The 14,413-nt window shown below is 37.0% G+C and overlaps 2 protein-coding genes across 2 annotated transcripts; one reads left to right on the forward strand and one right to left on the reverse strand.

Moving 5' to 3' along the window:
- Nucleotides 1-1,729: 1,729 nt before the first annotated feature.
- Nucleotides 1,730-7,284, reverse strand: LOC148790168 (wall-associated receptor kinase 2-like). The gene is made up of 4 exons (XM_088892218.1): nt 6,369-7,284; nt 6,113-6,277; nt 3,133-3,154; nt 1,730-3,047 (listed from the first exon to the last, which is right to left on the reverse strand). Exons 1-4 carry the CDS (start codon nt 7,246-7,248, stop codon nt 2,183-2,185), a joined length of 1,932 nt encoding a protein of 643 aa, XP_088748344.1. The 5' UTR covers nt 7,249-7,284; the 3' UTR covers nt 1,730-2,182.
- Nucleotides 7,285-9,282: 1,998 nt separating this feature from the next.
- LOC104590700 (beta-amyrin 28-monooxygenase-like) lies at nt 9,283-12,528 on the forward strand. The gene is made up of 3 exons (XM_088891979.1): nt 9,283-10,278; nt 11,613-11,800; nt 11,918-12,528. The coding sequence occupies exons 1-3, from the start codon at nt 9,324-9,326 to the stop codon at nt 12,215-12,217; spliced, it is 1,443 nt and encodes a 480-aa protein (XP_088748105.1). The 5' UTR covers nt 9,283-9,323; the 3' UTR covers nt 12,218-12,528.
- Nucleotides 12,529-14,413: the final 1,885 nt, after the last annotated feature.

Genomic DNA, 14,413 nt, shown 5'->3' on the forward strand with positions numbered 1-14,413 from the left:
TTCCCCTTACCTTTCTTATTTGTAGTTTTAAATATATTGGTTTAATGACAAATCAACTTTGTGTTTATTGTTTTAATGGCGGGTCAAATTAAAATTTGAATTTAAATATTGTCATAAATGTAGTAATTAATTATTAATTAAGAGAGAAAATGAATTATTAAGAGAGGTAATAATTATAGGGGATTAGGAGTTATTTAGGGCAAGTTTTATTAAATATAGGAGTTATAGAGAGACAAAGAATTATTAAATAGGTTTATTTATGAGAGAGAGGGAGAGAGAATCTAATATTCTAATGTGTATCGGCCAATACAAACCTGAAACGACTCGATACGGGTCCATATCGATATGATACAAACGAAAAGGAACAAAACTATTGGATTTATAGCGTTCCATGTATCAGGATGTTATTGGAATGATAGGCCAATATGTTGTGCCTTTTTAAACCTTGGGGGGATCAGTTCAGCAATTTCAAGAGGGAAGTGATAATTAGTAATGTTCCTCTGCCAACTTCTCGAATAAGGATGGGTGAATTCTCCGAACTTGCGGCCTTGATGGCATCCGGACTCCACCCCTCAGTCCAAGGATCATCAAGAATGTACACCTTACAGCCTGAGACAATCACCCAGTGAAGTCCATGAATCATGAGAGCTCGACAATAAAACAGAGAAGACCAGATACTCAACTCTAGAATTAGTCCTCCAAAAGGACGATTCAGAAGCAAGATATTTTACCTTGAGAAATTGAGCCCATAGGCTGTTTGAGTCAAAGAGAAGAATCTCCAAGTGAGTTTCATAATAAGGCCCCATTCACTTTTCGGTAAGTTATTTATCCGGGTAAATGCAATTACTTGGATAAATTTTTCCTAGGAAACACTGACCCGAATAAGTGCATTTATTCATTTTCTTTTATTTTTCAAATAAATAAGGTAATGATCATTTTAGTCATAAAAAATCATTATTAAAAGGGGCATTTTTATCCCATTCAAGTTTTAGCAACTTTCCTCCTACGTGGAAAAGTTATTAGGAGATGGGTATCACTTAACCCAGGAAAATAAACTTTCTCTGGTCCCCACATTAATCTGAAAAATGAACATATGATTCTTGGTCAATGGAAACCAAAATCCCATTAACCAACTTTCCCCCTCTCAAAATCCAAGAAAAGAACACCCCCTAAGGGAAACATTGCTTTATCCTAAAAATCTTTAAATCACCATATTGTACTATTATACATCAAATTTAGGACCCTTTGAATATATCCGAAGTATGCATATACTCTAGAAGATCAAGCGGTCTTGGGTCAGGCTAGGAATCACACGGTATACCCTTGAGCAAGGCCAATTTGATCTAGTCGAAGTCCAACTTCTATGCCAGCCAAAGGCCCAAAGTTACTGCCTCCACCGACCACAGACCACCGGTGCATAAGTTCGGTTTGATCAGGGCGATACTCTGTTTTAGCTTCCCAAGATGTCAAAACTAGAAAATCACAAATTATGATGCATAAAGAAGTATGAAAGTTATAATTCCTTAATAGCAATGGCATGCATCAATTACAGTCCATCTAGAAAATTTCATGATACAGAAAATAAAAATGACCATACGTCTTCCCTTGATTTCATGGATTTCCATCAACTCCCCATTCTTCTCTACCACATCCTTGTTGAAATAGAATAACATAAATCGCCACCGACCCAATAAATAAAAACGAAAAATTATAAATTAAATTAGACATGCTTTCTCTTTCAAAAAGAGAACTCATTTTTATTACATTGATAAAAACCATGTAGAAGTAACAATTAATGAACACATAATGAAGCAAAAGCTCATAGCAAAGGCGTAAATTGGACCTTCACATAATCATCGCTCACTATTTAATGGAACTAGGTTCCTCAAATACTCAACAATGTTTTGGTTTTGATAACTTGACGATTCATGAAGCAAACATTGTGTCTCTTCAAGATTGCTTTCATTCAATGGATGTGTATTGAGTCTCTTCAATCTATCTAGCTCATTGCGACATGCCACCTCCTTCATCGTAGGTCTTTTATCCCCCTTCAGTCTTAAACATCCTTTTGCAAGCTTTGATGCAAGAGATTATAAAATTAGACATCCTTTCTCTTTCAAATAGAGAACTCATTTTTACCATGCAAAAGTAACAGTTGCTGACCACATAGTGATGTAAAAGGTCATAGGATATCACACTCAACTGCGTTTTGATTATGGTAACTTGAAGATGCATGAAGCAAACACTGGGTCTCCTCAAGATTACTTTCATCCCATGGATGTTTGTTCAGTCTCTTCAATCTCTCTAGCTCCATTGCCACCTCCTTCATTGTAGGCCTTTTATCCCCTTTCAATCTTAAACATCTTTTTGCAAGCTTAGTGATTTCTTGGAGTTGATCCGTACTAGCCTCTTGCACCACTCGAGCTTCCAAAATCTCATAAACATTCTCCTCTTTCATGGAAGTAGTGAAATAGGTAGCTAAATTTCTTTCTTGTTCAGGTCTGTCAAATGAAAGTACCTTTCTCCCAGTTAATAATTCCACAAGAACCACACCAAAACTGTAAACATCACTCTTATCTGTTAGTTGACTCGTTTGAAAGTATTCTGGGTCCAAATAGCCCAAGGTCCCTTGCACTAAGGTCGTAAATTGAGTTCGATCTAGTGGCACCAACCTTGATGCCCCAAAGTCTGAAACCTTTGCTGTATAATTATTATCTAATAGTATATTAGCAGTCTTGACATCTCTGTGAATAATTGGTGGAGAGGCTGCAGAATGCAAATAAGAAAGTGCTGTTGCAGTTTCAGTAGCTATTCTTAAGCGATCATCCCATGAAATGGAAGCTCTGTGTCCCTCGTCATGGATATGATGGAATAAGGTTCCATTTGTAACAAATTCATATACCAACAGAGGAACTTCAGTCTCCAGGCAGCAACCCAAGAGCTTTACTACATTTCTATGATTAATCTGAGAGAGAATAATCACCTCATTGATAAATTGCTCAATCTGACTTGCATCAATTACTTTGGACTTCTTAATGGAAAACTCTCTTTTATATAGGTTATTAATTGGATCAATGAAATCCAGACCATCAATTTAGAAGGTACCTTCGTATTGTTGACCCTTGCGGCTACCTTATATCCCACCCCCAGTGGCCTGTCAAGATAAGCAATCTACGAGGTTATATGTTTCCGAAAGGGAGTAGGATAAGGATATCTGGCCTGATCCAGGGGATTCTCATATGCAGGGCAACATAGGCTAAAGAAAAGCGACTCAAGACTCCAAATTAAGGCCTCGTTTGGTTCGTGGGAAGAGGGGTCTGGAATCGGAACTGGAATAGCCCTTTCCAATTCCAACTGTTTGGTTGGACGGAATCGAAACCCCATTTTCATTCCTGTTGGAATGGATTTCCTTATTTGAGGGAATGGCCATTCCCTGCTTCTGATTTGGGAATGAAATCTCATTTCTACTGATTTTAATTCCCATTCTCATTCTTATTTGAACCAAATAGACTATGGGAATGGATCATTCCAGTTCTGATTCTAGAGAATTCTGATTCCAATTCCAACTACGAACCAAAGGGACTCTAAGTTCTTAACCAATGCTATATAGTCACCAAGTAGACTAGTAGTCTCACAACCCAAACCAGTTTAATAGGGCAGCTCACTCTCTGGCCCAAATAATTAAATTCTTGGACTCAGTATATGGAGTGGAGCAGGGCCCCAGCTTGTATTGAACAATATGTAAACTCCTTTTGTTAGTTAAAAAACAAAAAAAAACAAATAAACAAACGTAAACGTTCTATTTTGATATACCTAGGGGCGGAGCCAGGGAGGCCCAGGGGAGCCATGGCCCCCTGTGGTCCAAAAATCCCCCATTAGTAATACAATTTTCATGTAAATTTTTCCCCTCCCCCTCTCCAACCAAATGGTTGGCTCCCTTATAGGCCCATTTATATTTATTCCTTCCTACCTTCCTAATCCACTTTAGGTTTTGGCCCACTTATGAAAATTCCATGGCTCCACCCTTGGATGTACAGTAATTAGAAGGCCAAACCAAAGCCTGGCCAAACCAACGGTTGAACTTGGCTTCTTAATCAGCCGGTCTCACACCTAAAACTGCAAAACCCCATATTTTTTTTTATAAACTTTTGGGATGGGCCTGGGCCTGTGCCAATCCTTTAGTTAGTAACTCTAGGAAGGATCATTAGCTAGTTGTTGAATGTTAAGGGATCTTATCATCATCACTATTTGAGCTTTGTGACATATGGTATAAATCCTATCCAATTTTTCTATTTCGTAATGTTCAGTGCCATATCCATTATTTACTAGTTTCTCTTTAAATAGCCATATCCAATGTTAAATCGAGGATGCTTAAATAATTTCTCATTAGTTCCAGCAAGTCTTTGTTCAAAGTATTAATATGCACAACACACAAATTCTGTATTGTACAATTCAAAGAGACAATAATCTATTATTTACTAGTTTTGTGGTCTCAGAATTTTATAATAAACATGCTAAGAAGGGTTCTAAAAGTTAAACACCCCCCACCCCCACCAAAAAAAAAAAATTTATAGTTAGCATTTCTGTGAGTTTGAAAACCAATAACTATCAACCATTTGCTTTTCTACCACACTCATTTTTTTAGATATATTTCTTTTTGATTGTTCAATACTCTCATCCACTGAACATAGTTGGCCTTACAACAATTCTATAGAATTTTCCTTCTATCTAAAGTGGTATTTTCCTATCACATAAGACCCTAGTTGCACATCTCCATTTTTCCTTCTAGCTAAAGTGGTATTTGCCTATCACATAAGACCTTAGATGCACATGTCCATTTTGCCCATCCTACTCTAATTCTATGACTTACATCCTTTTGAATCTATCCTTTGTTATCAATTATTGAGTCAAGGTGACAAAAACAGTCACATTGAATTAAGTCTAAGTCTTATATCATAAATGTAGCTTTCTCTATACTCTTGTTATTGAATTTACATTGCATATATTCAATTTCAATCCTACTTATTTTGAAACCTCTTGTCTCTAATGTAATTGTTTATGAACCTAAGTTTACATTTGATCCTTCCTTAATTTCACCAGTTAATACCATATTATCAACGAACATAAGGCATCCCGACACCTCTTAAACATCATTAGAGAATGACCCCATACTAAGTACGTGGCTAGTATTCTGATATGTTGTACTCATATATTATGATAAATTTTATTTGACACCTATTTTCTATGTTGTAATTTAGGTTAATATTTTGTTTGATATTTTTTGATAAATAAATTTGTTATTAATTTAAGAGATTAAATCAAGTTTTATTTCTAAATAATAACCCACTTTATGAATCTTATATTATTTGAAATGAGTTTTCTTTTGTTTTTCATTTTAGTGGAGATAACTACCAGTAACTCTTTCTGAGAATGCAAATAACTAAGCTCATGCTTCTTTTTGAATGAATAGACACGTGTCTGAGGAAGGAAGCTTTTGATTGTAAGTGATCATAATAATTTGTTTTAATCTGTAGAGCTCTAGAGATGAAGCACAATGAAGCTATAGTGGTGGCATTCTATGATGGACTTCAAATTGCACGCCATATGCAATTTTTGAATATCATTCTTGAAGAAGATGCAACTTGCATATGACTTCCTTGATGCAACTTGCATAAGTTTGATTGCTCGTTAGTTCTGTGCCATGCCAAGCTAATTTCTTCATGCTATATATACATGGTCACCCTCTTCCTTCTTTTTCAAAACCTACAAATGTATCAGACTTACTAACCTAGAATGTTGAATGAAATTGCCTAGGGGCTCTCTTTTCAAAAGAAAATTTACCAACCATTTTATACCTAATCATACCATGTAATTTTGACCTATTTTTATCAATTTTTTTTCATCATTCCTGAATTTGAATTAATGCATATAGCCATATAGAAGAGCTGTTTAGTATTGTAATTTTTCCATTTACGCATTTTAGTTATTTCTGAAGATTGAAGAAACGTCGAGAGAGATTTTAAAAGAGGTAATTTGATTGGTTTGAGCTACTGTAAATTTATCTTGTTTAATTCTGAAAAGAAAGAAATTGAGCTACTGTAAATTTTATTACCTAAAGTCACTTGCAGCACGGGAAACTGTGTCACTGAGCAACCAGTTCCGTCTTTCCTTCCGTCCCCCTTCTTTCCATGTGGGCATGAGCAAGTGTATCCCCCAGGCGTATTAGTGCAGATCCCCTCGCAGGGATTATTATTTGGGTCCTCGCATTCATTTATATCTGCAATCCATTAATATATACATCAAACTCAGAAGGGGTTTTACTCTATATACACTCATCCTGCTGAACAGAAGGGGTTTTAGTTATCTACCTTGGCATCCGTCTTCAAGATAAGGATTACCCTGGTAGCCTTTAGAACAGTTGCAAAGATAGCCAAGGCCGTTGGGGGAGTCAAAGCATTCACTGTTGTTGCCGCATGCATATTTGGAGTCAGTTGTAGAAGCATTTGGGCACCAATGATTCTCTATCGCCCAGTCGAGAACCATGGGGATCCGTCCTTTATATTTATCATAGAAATCATAGCCTGGAAGATCGGATACTGAGAAATTGTACCAGTTGGAGTCAACCAGGAATGCATAGCTGCAGTTACTGAAAGACCGGACATAGATGTGGTTGTAATAGCTGTAAAGCTGCAGGTCGAACCTCTTGAAACCCCTTGGGATGGAGGTCTGGCAGCAACCAATGCCTGAACATGACCCGTTAACCACGCTTCCTAAATCGCTACAGAGCATGGAACAGCCGCTTGTAAAGTTGCGGCCGGACGAGCCTATTATGTAGGCTTGAGTGTCGCATCCGATGGCTGTGAATCTGTTGTGGGTGGCGGAAAACGTATAAGGCCAATTCATTAAATCCACCCAATAACTGAAACTTTTGGAGTTTTTACCCGAACTCTTGTAGCAGTCAAAACTCATGTAGTTGTTGATACGCAAATGCCCTAAGGATGATATTTCTAAGACTTCCAAGCTTCCTAAGAATAGTTTGGGAGGGTTGAAAGTGTAGTTGCAGGTCAGACTGTAGTGCTCGTCTCTGTAACAGTTTGGCTGATCCAAACCAAAGGGGTGTAGAACAGTAATGTTGCCACACGTCTCGTTGCAACCGGGCTTCGCCATCGACGACACCTTTGATGGTGCCGCCATAGTTGGCCATATCATCAGAAGGAACGACTGAAGCAATGCGACTAATAAACTCATTTTTACTAGCCTCAAACTCAATTGGCTTTGTTTGGATCGGACTACTTTGATAGGAAATATTTGTAGTGTAGCTAACAGCTAGCCTTCCTCTTTTATAATCTTGAGAGGGATCGGTGTCAAGTCCTTTCAACCACCACATTGGCGCGCGCCTCTGGGCAGTACTGGCATTTTCAATTATCTGTATTGATTATTGAACTATTCGTATAACCTTACTTTGTTCTTAACTCATGCAAATTGCAGAAAAATTAAAGCGCAAAGCACATGGAACTCATTTGGATCAAATTAGACCATCCAATAGATATGTGCATGGGTCAATAAGTTCAAACCAATCCAACTGAAAGCTGAAGAGAAAGACAAACGGGTTAGATAGAATGAAGGTCCATATAACGTACCTTAACACAGAACCCGCTTCATTCAGATAAACAACTGATTTTGCTCAATTATTTGCAGGCTAGCTAGCCCGGCTCATATTTATAAAAATAAAGCCACATGTGATCTGGGTTCTGACAGGGGACCCTATTGACCGATTCGCAAGTTGAGCTGTCTACCTTCTACTCATGAGGCAAGTTTGACTTTGAACCAGAGAGCCCAAGTCTATACCTTAGGGCCATTTCGATTTGGGAAGTCATTTGGGATGTGCCCATATCATAAATAGGTAGGTTTGCATGCAACTCAGGTACACAATTTAAAGATTTTCCACATCATCAAACCCATAAAATTTAAATTGGATGCTCATCTCTATCTCTCTCAAGTTGAACCTCTAAAATTAACAAGAGAAATTAATTTTCGATTCATATTATTACTTCAACAAGAATGAGAGATAAGGCTGATGGTATTTCTCCTGAATATGTTGCCTGCAGCCCAGCAACCCAGTCTGTAATTGACCTTATCTGATGATGAATTGATCACAAAGTTCAAATCCCCGACGTATGTGAAATGACGACTCAAGTCCTTTATGGTTTACCAAATTAATTAGGAATTTGATGAAAGGTGATTTGATCCGATCTAGTAAGGGTGACACCTAGATACGATCCACTAGCAAAGCAACAACTCAGCAATGAGAGATTAGTCAACAGGTCGGGAGCTCGGTGATCGGTCACTTCGGCGCAAAGCTATCTCAGTATGTAGCAGGTCACCTCAGTGTCCCGATCAGTTCATGACATAGGAGTCGAAGTGACACGTAATCGGCTCTAGACGATTCTGAACCTCATGGGATTACGTCGCACGACAGTAGGCCTTATCCTATTATTAATTACTAATTAATTATTAATTATTAATAATATTTCATTAATTAATAATAATAACAATTCATAATTAAGTAATAATTAATTATTGATAATAGTTATTAATTAATCAAAATAATAATTAATTATTATTACTTATTAATAATTAATTAATTATTATTCATAAAAATATTAATTATTAAAAATATGTATTATTTAATCATAAAAATAAATAATTATTGATTAATTAATAAAATAATATTTCATTAATTAATTAATAATAATAATTCATAATTAAGTAATAATTAATTATTATTACTTATTATTAATTTATTAATAATAGTTAATTAATTGTTAGTAATAAATTAATCATTAATTTATTATTAATTAATTACTATTAATAATTATTAATAATTAATATTACTTAATATTTATTATAATAATTTTTAATATTGTTTTTTATTGAATTATATAGATAAATAAAAATTCTCTTATATGGGGTTAAATTGGACATTTGACATTTTTCAGAATTCAAAATTCAGAACAATATTCTCTACATTAGAAAAATTGACCAATATAAATATACTTCTTAATATAATTATTATACTTTCAGACAGCGCAATATGAAAACAGGTCCACCGTCTTCTTATACTTACAACTAGTTGAAAGTAAATCCAGTACTGACCGGCTTGTAACGTGAATATTACGGTCATGATAATTTCACCAAGAATAAACAAACACAAAACCAACGACTAGATGCTGACTCTCACCTATATATACCAGCACGTCTCTGCGCCTCTATCTCACACAACTTCGTTCAACATTTGCCGTGTCCACACAAAAATATTAACCATGGAGCTCTTCTTTCTATCTCTATCTGTGCTTCTTATCGTCGTCTCTCTTGCCCTTAGCTTCTATGCTTACAGAAGCAGCAAGGTGGGCGGTGCCACCAAGCTGCCCCCTGGTAGTCTTGGATGGCCCATCATTGGTGAGACTCTTGAATTTGTGTTCGGAAAGCCAGAGAAATTTGTGGGAGATAGGATGAAGAAGTACTCCTCTGATATCTTCAAGACCAAAATATTTGGAGAGCCGACCGCCGTTATTTGTGGCCCCGCCGGTAACAAATTCCTCTTCTCCAACGAGCAAAAGCTCGTTGTAGCTTGGCGTCCACATCCTATGCAGAGGCTCTTCCGCTCCTACCAGCAGCAGGCTTCAGCTCCGGTTGCAGTTCCCCCCAAGCGCGGGGAAGAGACAAAAGTCTTGCGTTCCCCAGGCTTTCTTAAGCCGGAAGCTTTGGTTCGATACTTGGGCAAAATGGACTCAATCAGTCAGCACCACCTCCAAACGTACTGGGAAGGAAGAGATGAAGTGAAGGTCTTCCCCCTTGCCAAGACATTCACACTAACCTTGGCCAGTCGTTTCTTCTTGGGGATTGAAGACCCAGAACGAGTGGCCAAGCTTGTGAGTAAATTTGATGACATGACCTTGGGAATGCATTCCATAATTTTAAACTTCCCTGGAACGCAATTTTATCGTGGTAGCAAGGCGGCCATTGAAGTTCGGAAGGAGCTTCAGCTGGTGATTAAAGAGAAGAAAACAGCAATGGCTACCGGTGCACAAATGCAAGACATACTGTCCCATATGATCGTAGCGACCGAACCCACTGGCAGGCTTATGCCAGAGGCCGAGATCGCCGACAAAATAATGGGTTTGCTGGTTGCAGGTTACAGCGCTGTGGCCACTGCCATAACTTTCTTCATAAAATATGTGGGAGAGAGACCGGATATCTACGAAAAGATTCTTAGTGGTATATTACCTAACTCTAGTTTTGGGAACTGTTGACCATCATATATTTGTTTACTTATTTTTGTTCAAAATAATTTTCCTTAGCTTCGTAACTGTGTTTGGTTTGAAAGAAAAGGCAGGAACGACAGGTAGAGAAACTTATACAAAACCTGTCCCTACCTTTTCTTTCAAACCAAACATAGATTTAGGGAAGTATCATATAATTTAATTAACACGATTTACATTTGGGTAGCATTTTTGTTTTTGCACAAAGTATAAAATTAATGGATTTTTACAAAGGGTAAATTACTTATACCTCCCTTCTGTTTTACCTATTTACTTATTCACCTCTCTCGTAGTTTGGGATCAAGTCCTCCACTAACGTGACCTCTCATGTAACATTTAATACTTTTTAATTAAATGTATATATTACCATTTTTATGCAGCCTCTTTGTATATTACATTGACAAAAATACCCTTAAATCCTTAATTTATACTTTTTTAGTATTAAACTTTTTCCTATTATAGTATCAAAGAAACTGTATTTATTATATATGTAATTATAGTGAAGAGATTTTGATCGATTTTAAAATATACTTTTCAAAGCAGAAGTAAGGCAATAATAAAATAATTAAGGGTGTTTTGGTAAAATAATTATTTCCCTTTAAATTCTATCAGTTTGTTGGCAATGGCAAACCCCAATTTGGTTTCATGGTGTCATCAGGTAAAAGGGGAGGTATAAGTATTTGATGGATACCTCAGAAAGTTTAATTTAACCTTTGATAAATGGAAGAGTAGAAGAACCTGAGCTCACCTCTTGTCTCCCCGTCATTCAGAGCTCAACTTTATAATCGACAGCCCCGGTCGGCTTAGCAAACGTGACCCTTTAATTTCTTCTGTTCCCACAGTATACAAAAAGTTCTACATTCCCACACACTCCCCACTGCCAAAAGAAAGTCAATCATGCTTTCTGTTTTTGGAGATTACATCTCCGCCCCACAACACATTTCCACTGCTGGGGGGGCCTTGTGGGGCGGAGAGATAAATTCCTGTTTTTGACTTGAAAAAATAAAGGAAAAATTAAGCGCACAGATTATTAGGCTGTTTCTTCGGGGTTTAAAAGTATTTCGGCTTTGAATTGTTATGGCTTTAGAAATAACTTTCACCAAATGCTCAAAGCACTTTTTGGCTCAAATTTGTTTTAACATCCTAAAGATGAATATCAAAATCCTATCCAAACAAACTTAGTTTACACATCTCAACGGACTATAAAAAGATAGAATTTTGCAAGTCCTTTATATATTTTGTGAGATGGAGAGTTGGAGACTAATTATATTCATATCTTCTGGAAATCAGAACAAAAGGAAATCTACCTGTCGAAAAAAGCTGGAGATGCACTAGAATGGGATGATATTCAAAATATGAAATACTCATGGAATGTAGTATTAGAAGCAATGAGACTGACACCCCCTCTACAAGGAACATTCAGAGAGGCAATAACTGACTTCACCTATGCTGGATATACCATCCCAAAGGGTTGGAAGGTATGAAATTACCGACCCATTATCAACTTTCTATTTTTCAGTAATTAATCCAGAAGATCTATTCCATATATATTAACTTATTACTTACCCATTGTTGCTTTACAATTTTAATTTTAGGTGTATTGGACAGTTAGCAGTACAAACAAAAATCCAGAGTATTTCCCAGAACCAGAAAAATTCGACCCAACAAGATATGATGAAGGGACTGGATTTCCAATTCCATACACTTTAGTTCCATTTGGCGGAGGACCTCGAATGTGTCCAGGAAAAGAGTATGCTCGATTAGCAGTACTCACCTTCATCCATAACGTGGTGAAAAGGTACAAATGGGAAGTGGTGTTTCCGGAGGAGAAGATAATAGGCGATATGATGCCTACCCCTGCAAAAGGACTTCCGATTCGTCTGCATCAACATTAGGAAAATTTTCTGTCCACAAAGTTTCCCCACTTCTTGTTCATTTCCCCTTTCTTCCTTTTATACAGTGAATCGTTGAAGCATAAGCAATGTAGATCATGGCAGCGGTGAAAACCTATATATCCCCCGGCTTTTTATTTCTTTCTTAATTTGTTCTATCATAATATACAAAATTTTAATGTTTTATCTGTATTATCTTATCATTAGTAAATGGATATCCATGTTTTACATTCTATGATTAATAAACTAGTGGTAGTGGTTTGTGCTATCTACGGGCTGTTTTTTAAAAATATATTTTGAAGGGAAAAATGAAGTAATATTGATTTGTCAAAGTTTTTATATATTTCTAGTTTTTTATATATAAAATAGTAAAAAAGTAATTTATTTTCCCTTTTAGTTTTCGAGATTCAAATTTTTACTTTTAATATAGCCAAAAATTGTGCTTAGATCAATAGCCAATTAAAAAAATCAAAATTGAACTGACAAATATAACCAAAGGCTCATTTTAAGTGATTTTTATTATTAAACCAGAAGAATCCATGAAACAAATCTACATTAAACTAATAAAATAATAGAAAAATCCTAATAACCCATTGGAAGGAGAAATGATTTCTTTAAAGTGAAGAAATTTGGTTCATCCCATGTATTGGTGGACAAATTTGAGATCCATATTAATTTAGGTCAAAGCTATGGTTCATATTTAGGTTGGCCCTTAACCTATCTCAATTCATCCAATTCATCCAACTGAAAGCTGAAGAGAAAGACAAACGGGTTAGATAGAATGAAGGTCCATATAACGTACCTTAACACAGAACCCGCTTCATTCAGATAAACAACTGATTTTGCTCAATTATTTGCAGGCTAGCTAGCCCAGCTCATATTTATAAAAATAAAGCCACAGGCATTGACAAGCCACTGGATAAACTGTGGTCTCCACAAGAAGCTAGCTAGATAATTTTAATAAGCGCCAGCTTCACCACATGTGATCTGGGTTCTGACAGGGGACCCTATTGACCGATTCGCAAGTTGAGCTGTCTACCTTCTACTCATGAGGCAAGTTTGACTTTGAACCAGAGAGCCCAAGTCTATACCTTACCCATCTGTAGGGCCATTTCGATTTGAGAAGTCATTTGGGATGTGCCCATATCATAAATAGGTAGGTTTGCATGCAACAACTCAGGTACACAATTTAAAGATTTTCCACATCATCAAACCCATAAAATTTAAATTGGATGCTCATCTCTATCTCTCTCAAGTTGAACCTCTAAAATTAACAAGAGAAATTAATTTTCGATTCATATTATTACTTCAACAAGAATGAGAGATAAGGCTGATGGTATTTCTCCTGAATATGTTGCCTGCAGCCCAGCAACCCAGTCTGTAATTGACCTTATCTGATGATGAATTGATCACAAAGTTCAAATCCCCGACGTATGTGAAATGACGACTCAAGTCCTTTATGGTTTACCAAATTAATTAGGAATTTGATGAAAGGTGATTTGACCCGATCTAGTAAGGGTGATACCTAGATACGATCCACTAGCAAAGCAACAACTCAGCAAGGAGAGATTAGTCAACAGGTCGGGAGCTCGGTGATCGGTCACTTCGGCGCAAAGCTATCTCGGTATGTAGCAGGTCACCTCAGTGTCCCGATCAGTTCGTGACATAGGAGTCGAAGTGACACGTAATCGGCTCTAGACGGTTCTGAACCTCATGGGCTTACGCCGCACGACAGTAGGCCTTATCCTATCCCCATCCGGATTAGGCGTTAATGATAAGGATCGTAAACTGGCACGATACTCCCCAAATAAAACAGGAATAGACCTCATCCATCCAGGCCGAAGATCCCGGAACTATTCCGTGAGGTTCACGGCAGCTCTATATATAAAAGCAACAACCCCTCCAGAGCCCAGGTACGCATATATCATCTACACACTAGCACTCTAGATCATTTCTAGCTCACAATCTACCGCAAGAATACTAACTTAAGCATCGGAGTGACTTTGCCAAGTTAGCTACACTAAAAATATTCTCTTAAACGAAGGGATTCGTGCTTGGATGGCGGCTCAGGATCAGCCTCATGAAAACCTTATATTCCCTGAGGAGGTTCTACCACGTGGAAACGCTCTTTAATGGAACTTTAGCTTTAGCTGGTCGTGACCAAGAAACCACCGGTTTCGCTTGGTGGGCCGGGAATGC

The sequence above is a fragment of the Nelumbo nucifera genome, chromosome 7 (genome assembly GCF_055504915.1).
Source record: "Nelumbo nucifera cultivar China Antique chromosome 7, China Antique-T2T, whole genome shotgun sequence".
Taxonomy (NCBI): Eukaryota; Viridiplantae; Streptophyta; class Magnoliopsida; order Proteales; family Nelumbonaceae; genus Nelumbo; species Nelumbo nucifera.

What these genes read in the sequence shown, in the direction of transcription:
- LOC148790168 (XM_088892218.1), bottom strand. Translation starts at nt 7,248, where the DNA reads ATGAGTTTATTAGTCGCATTGCTTCAGTCGTTCCTTCTGATGATATGG. An exon ending in TCTTGAAGACGGATGCCAAG is followed by an intron (nt 6,278 to 6,368) that starts GTAGATAACTAA and finishes AATGGATTGCAG; the next exon opens with ATATAAATGAATGCGAGGAC. An exon ending in CACTGGGGGTGGGATATAAG is followed by an intron (nt 3,048 to 3,132) that starts GTAGCCGCAAGG and finishes CCTATATAAAAG; the next exon opens with AGAGTTTTCCATTAAGAAGT.
- LOC104590700 (XM_088891979.1), top strand. Translation starts at nt 9,324, where the DNA reads ATGGAGCTCTTCTTTCTATCTCTATCTGTGCTTCTTATCGTCGTCTCT. An exon ending in CTACGAAAAGATTCTTAGTG is followed by an intron (nt 10,279 to 11,612) that starts GTATATTACCTA and finishes TCTGGAAATCAG; the next exon opens with AACAAAAGGAAATCTACCTG. An exon ending in CCATCCCAAAGGGTTGGAAG is followed by an intron (nt 11,801 to 11,917) that starts GTATGAAATTAC and finishes TTTTAATTTTAG; the next exon opens with GTGTATTGGACAGTTAGCAG.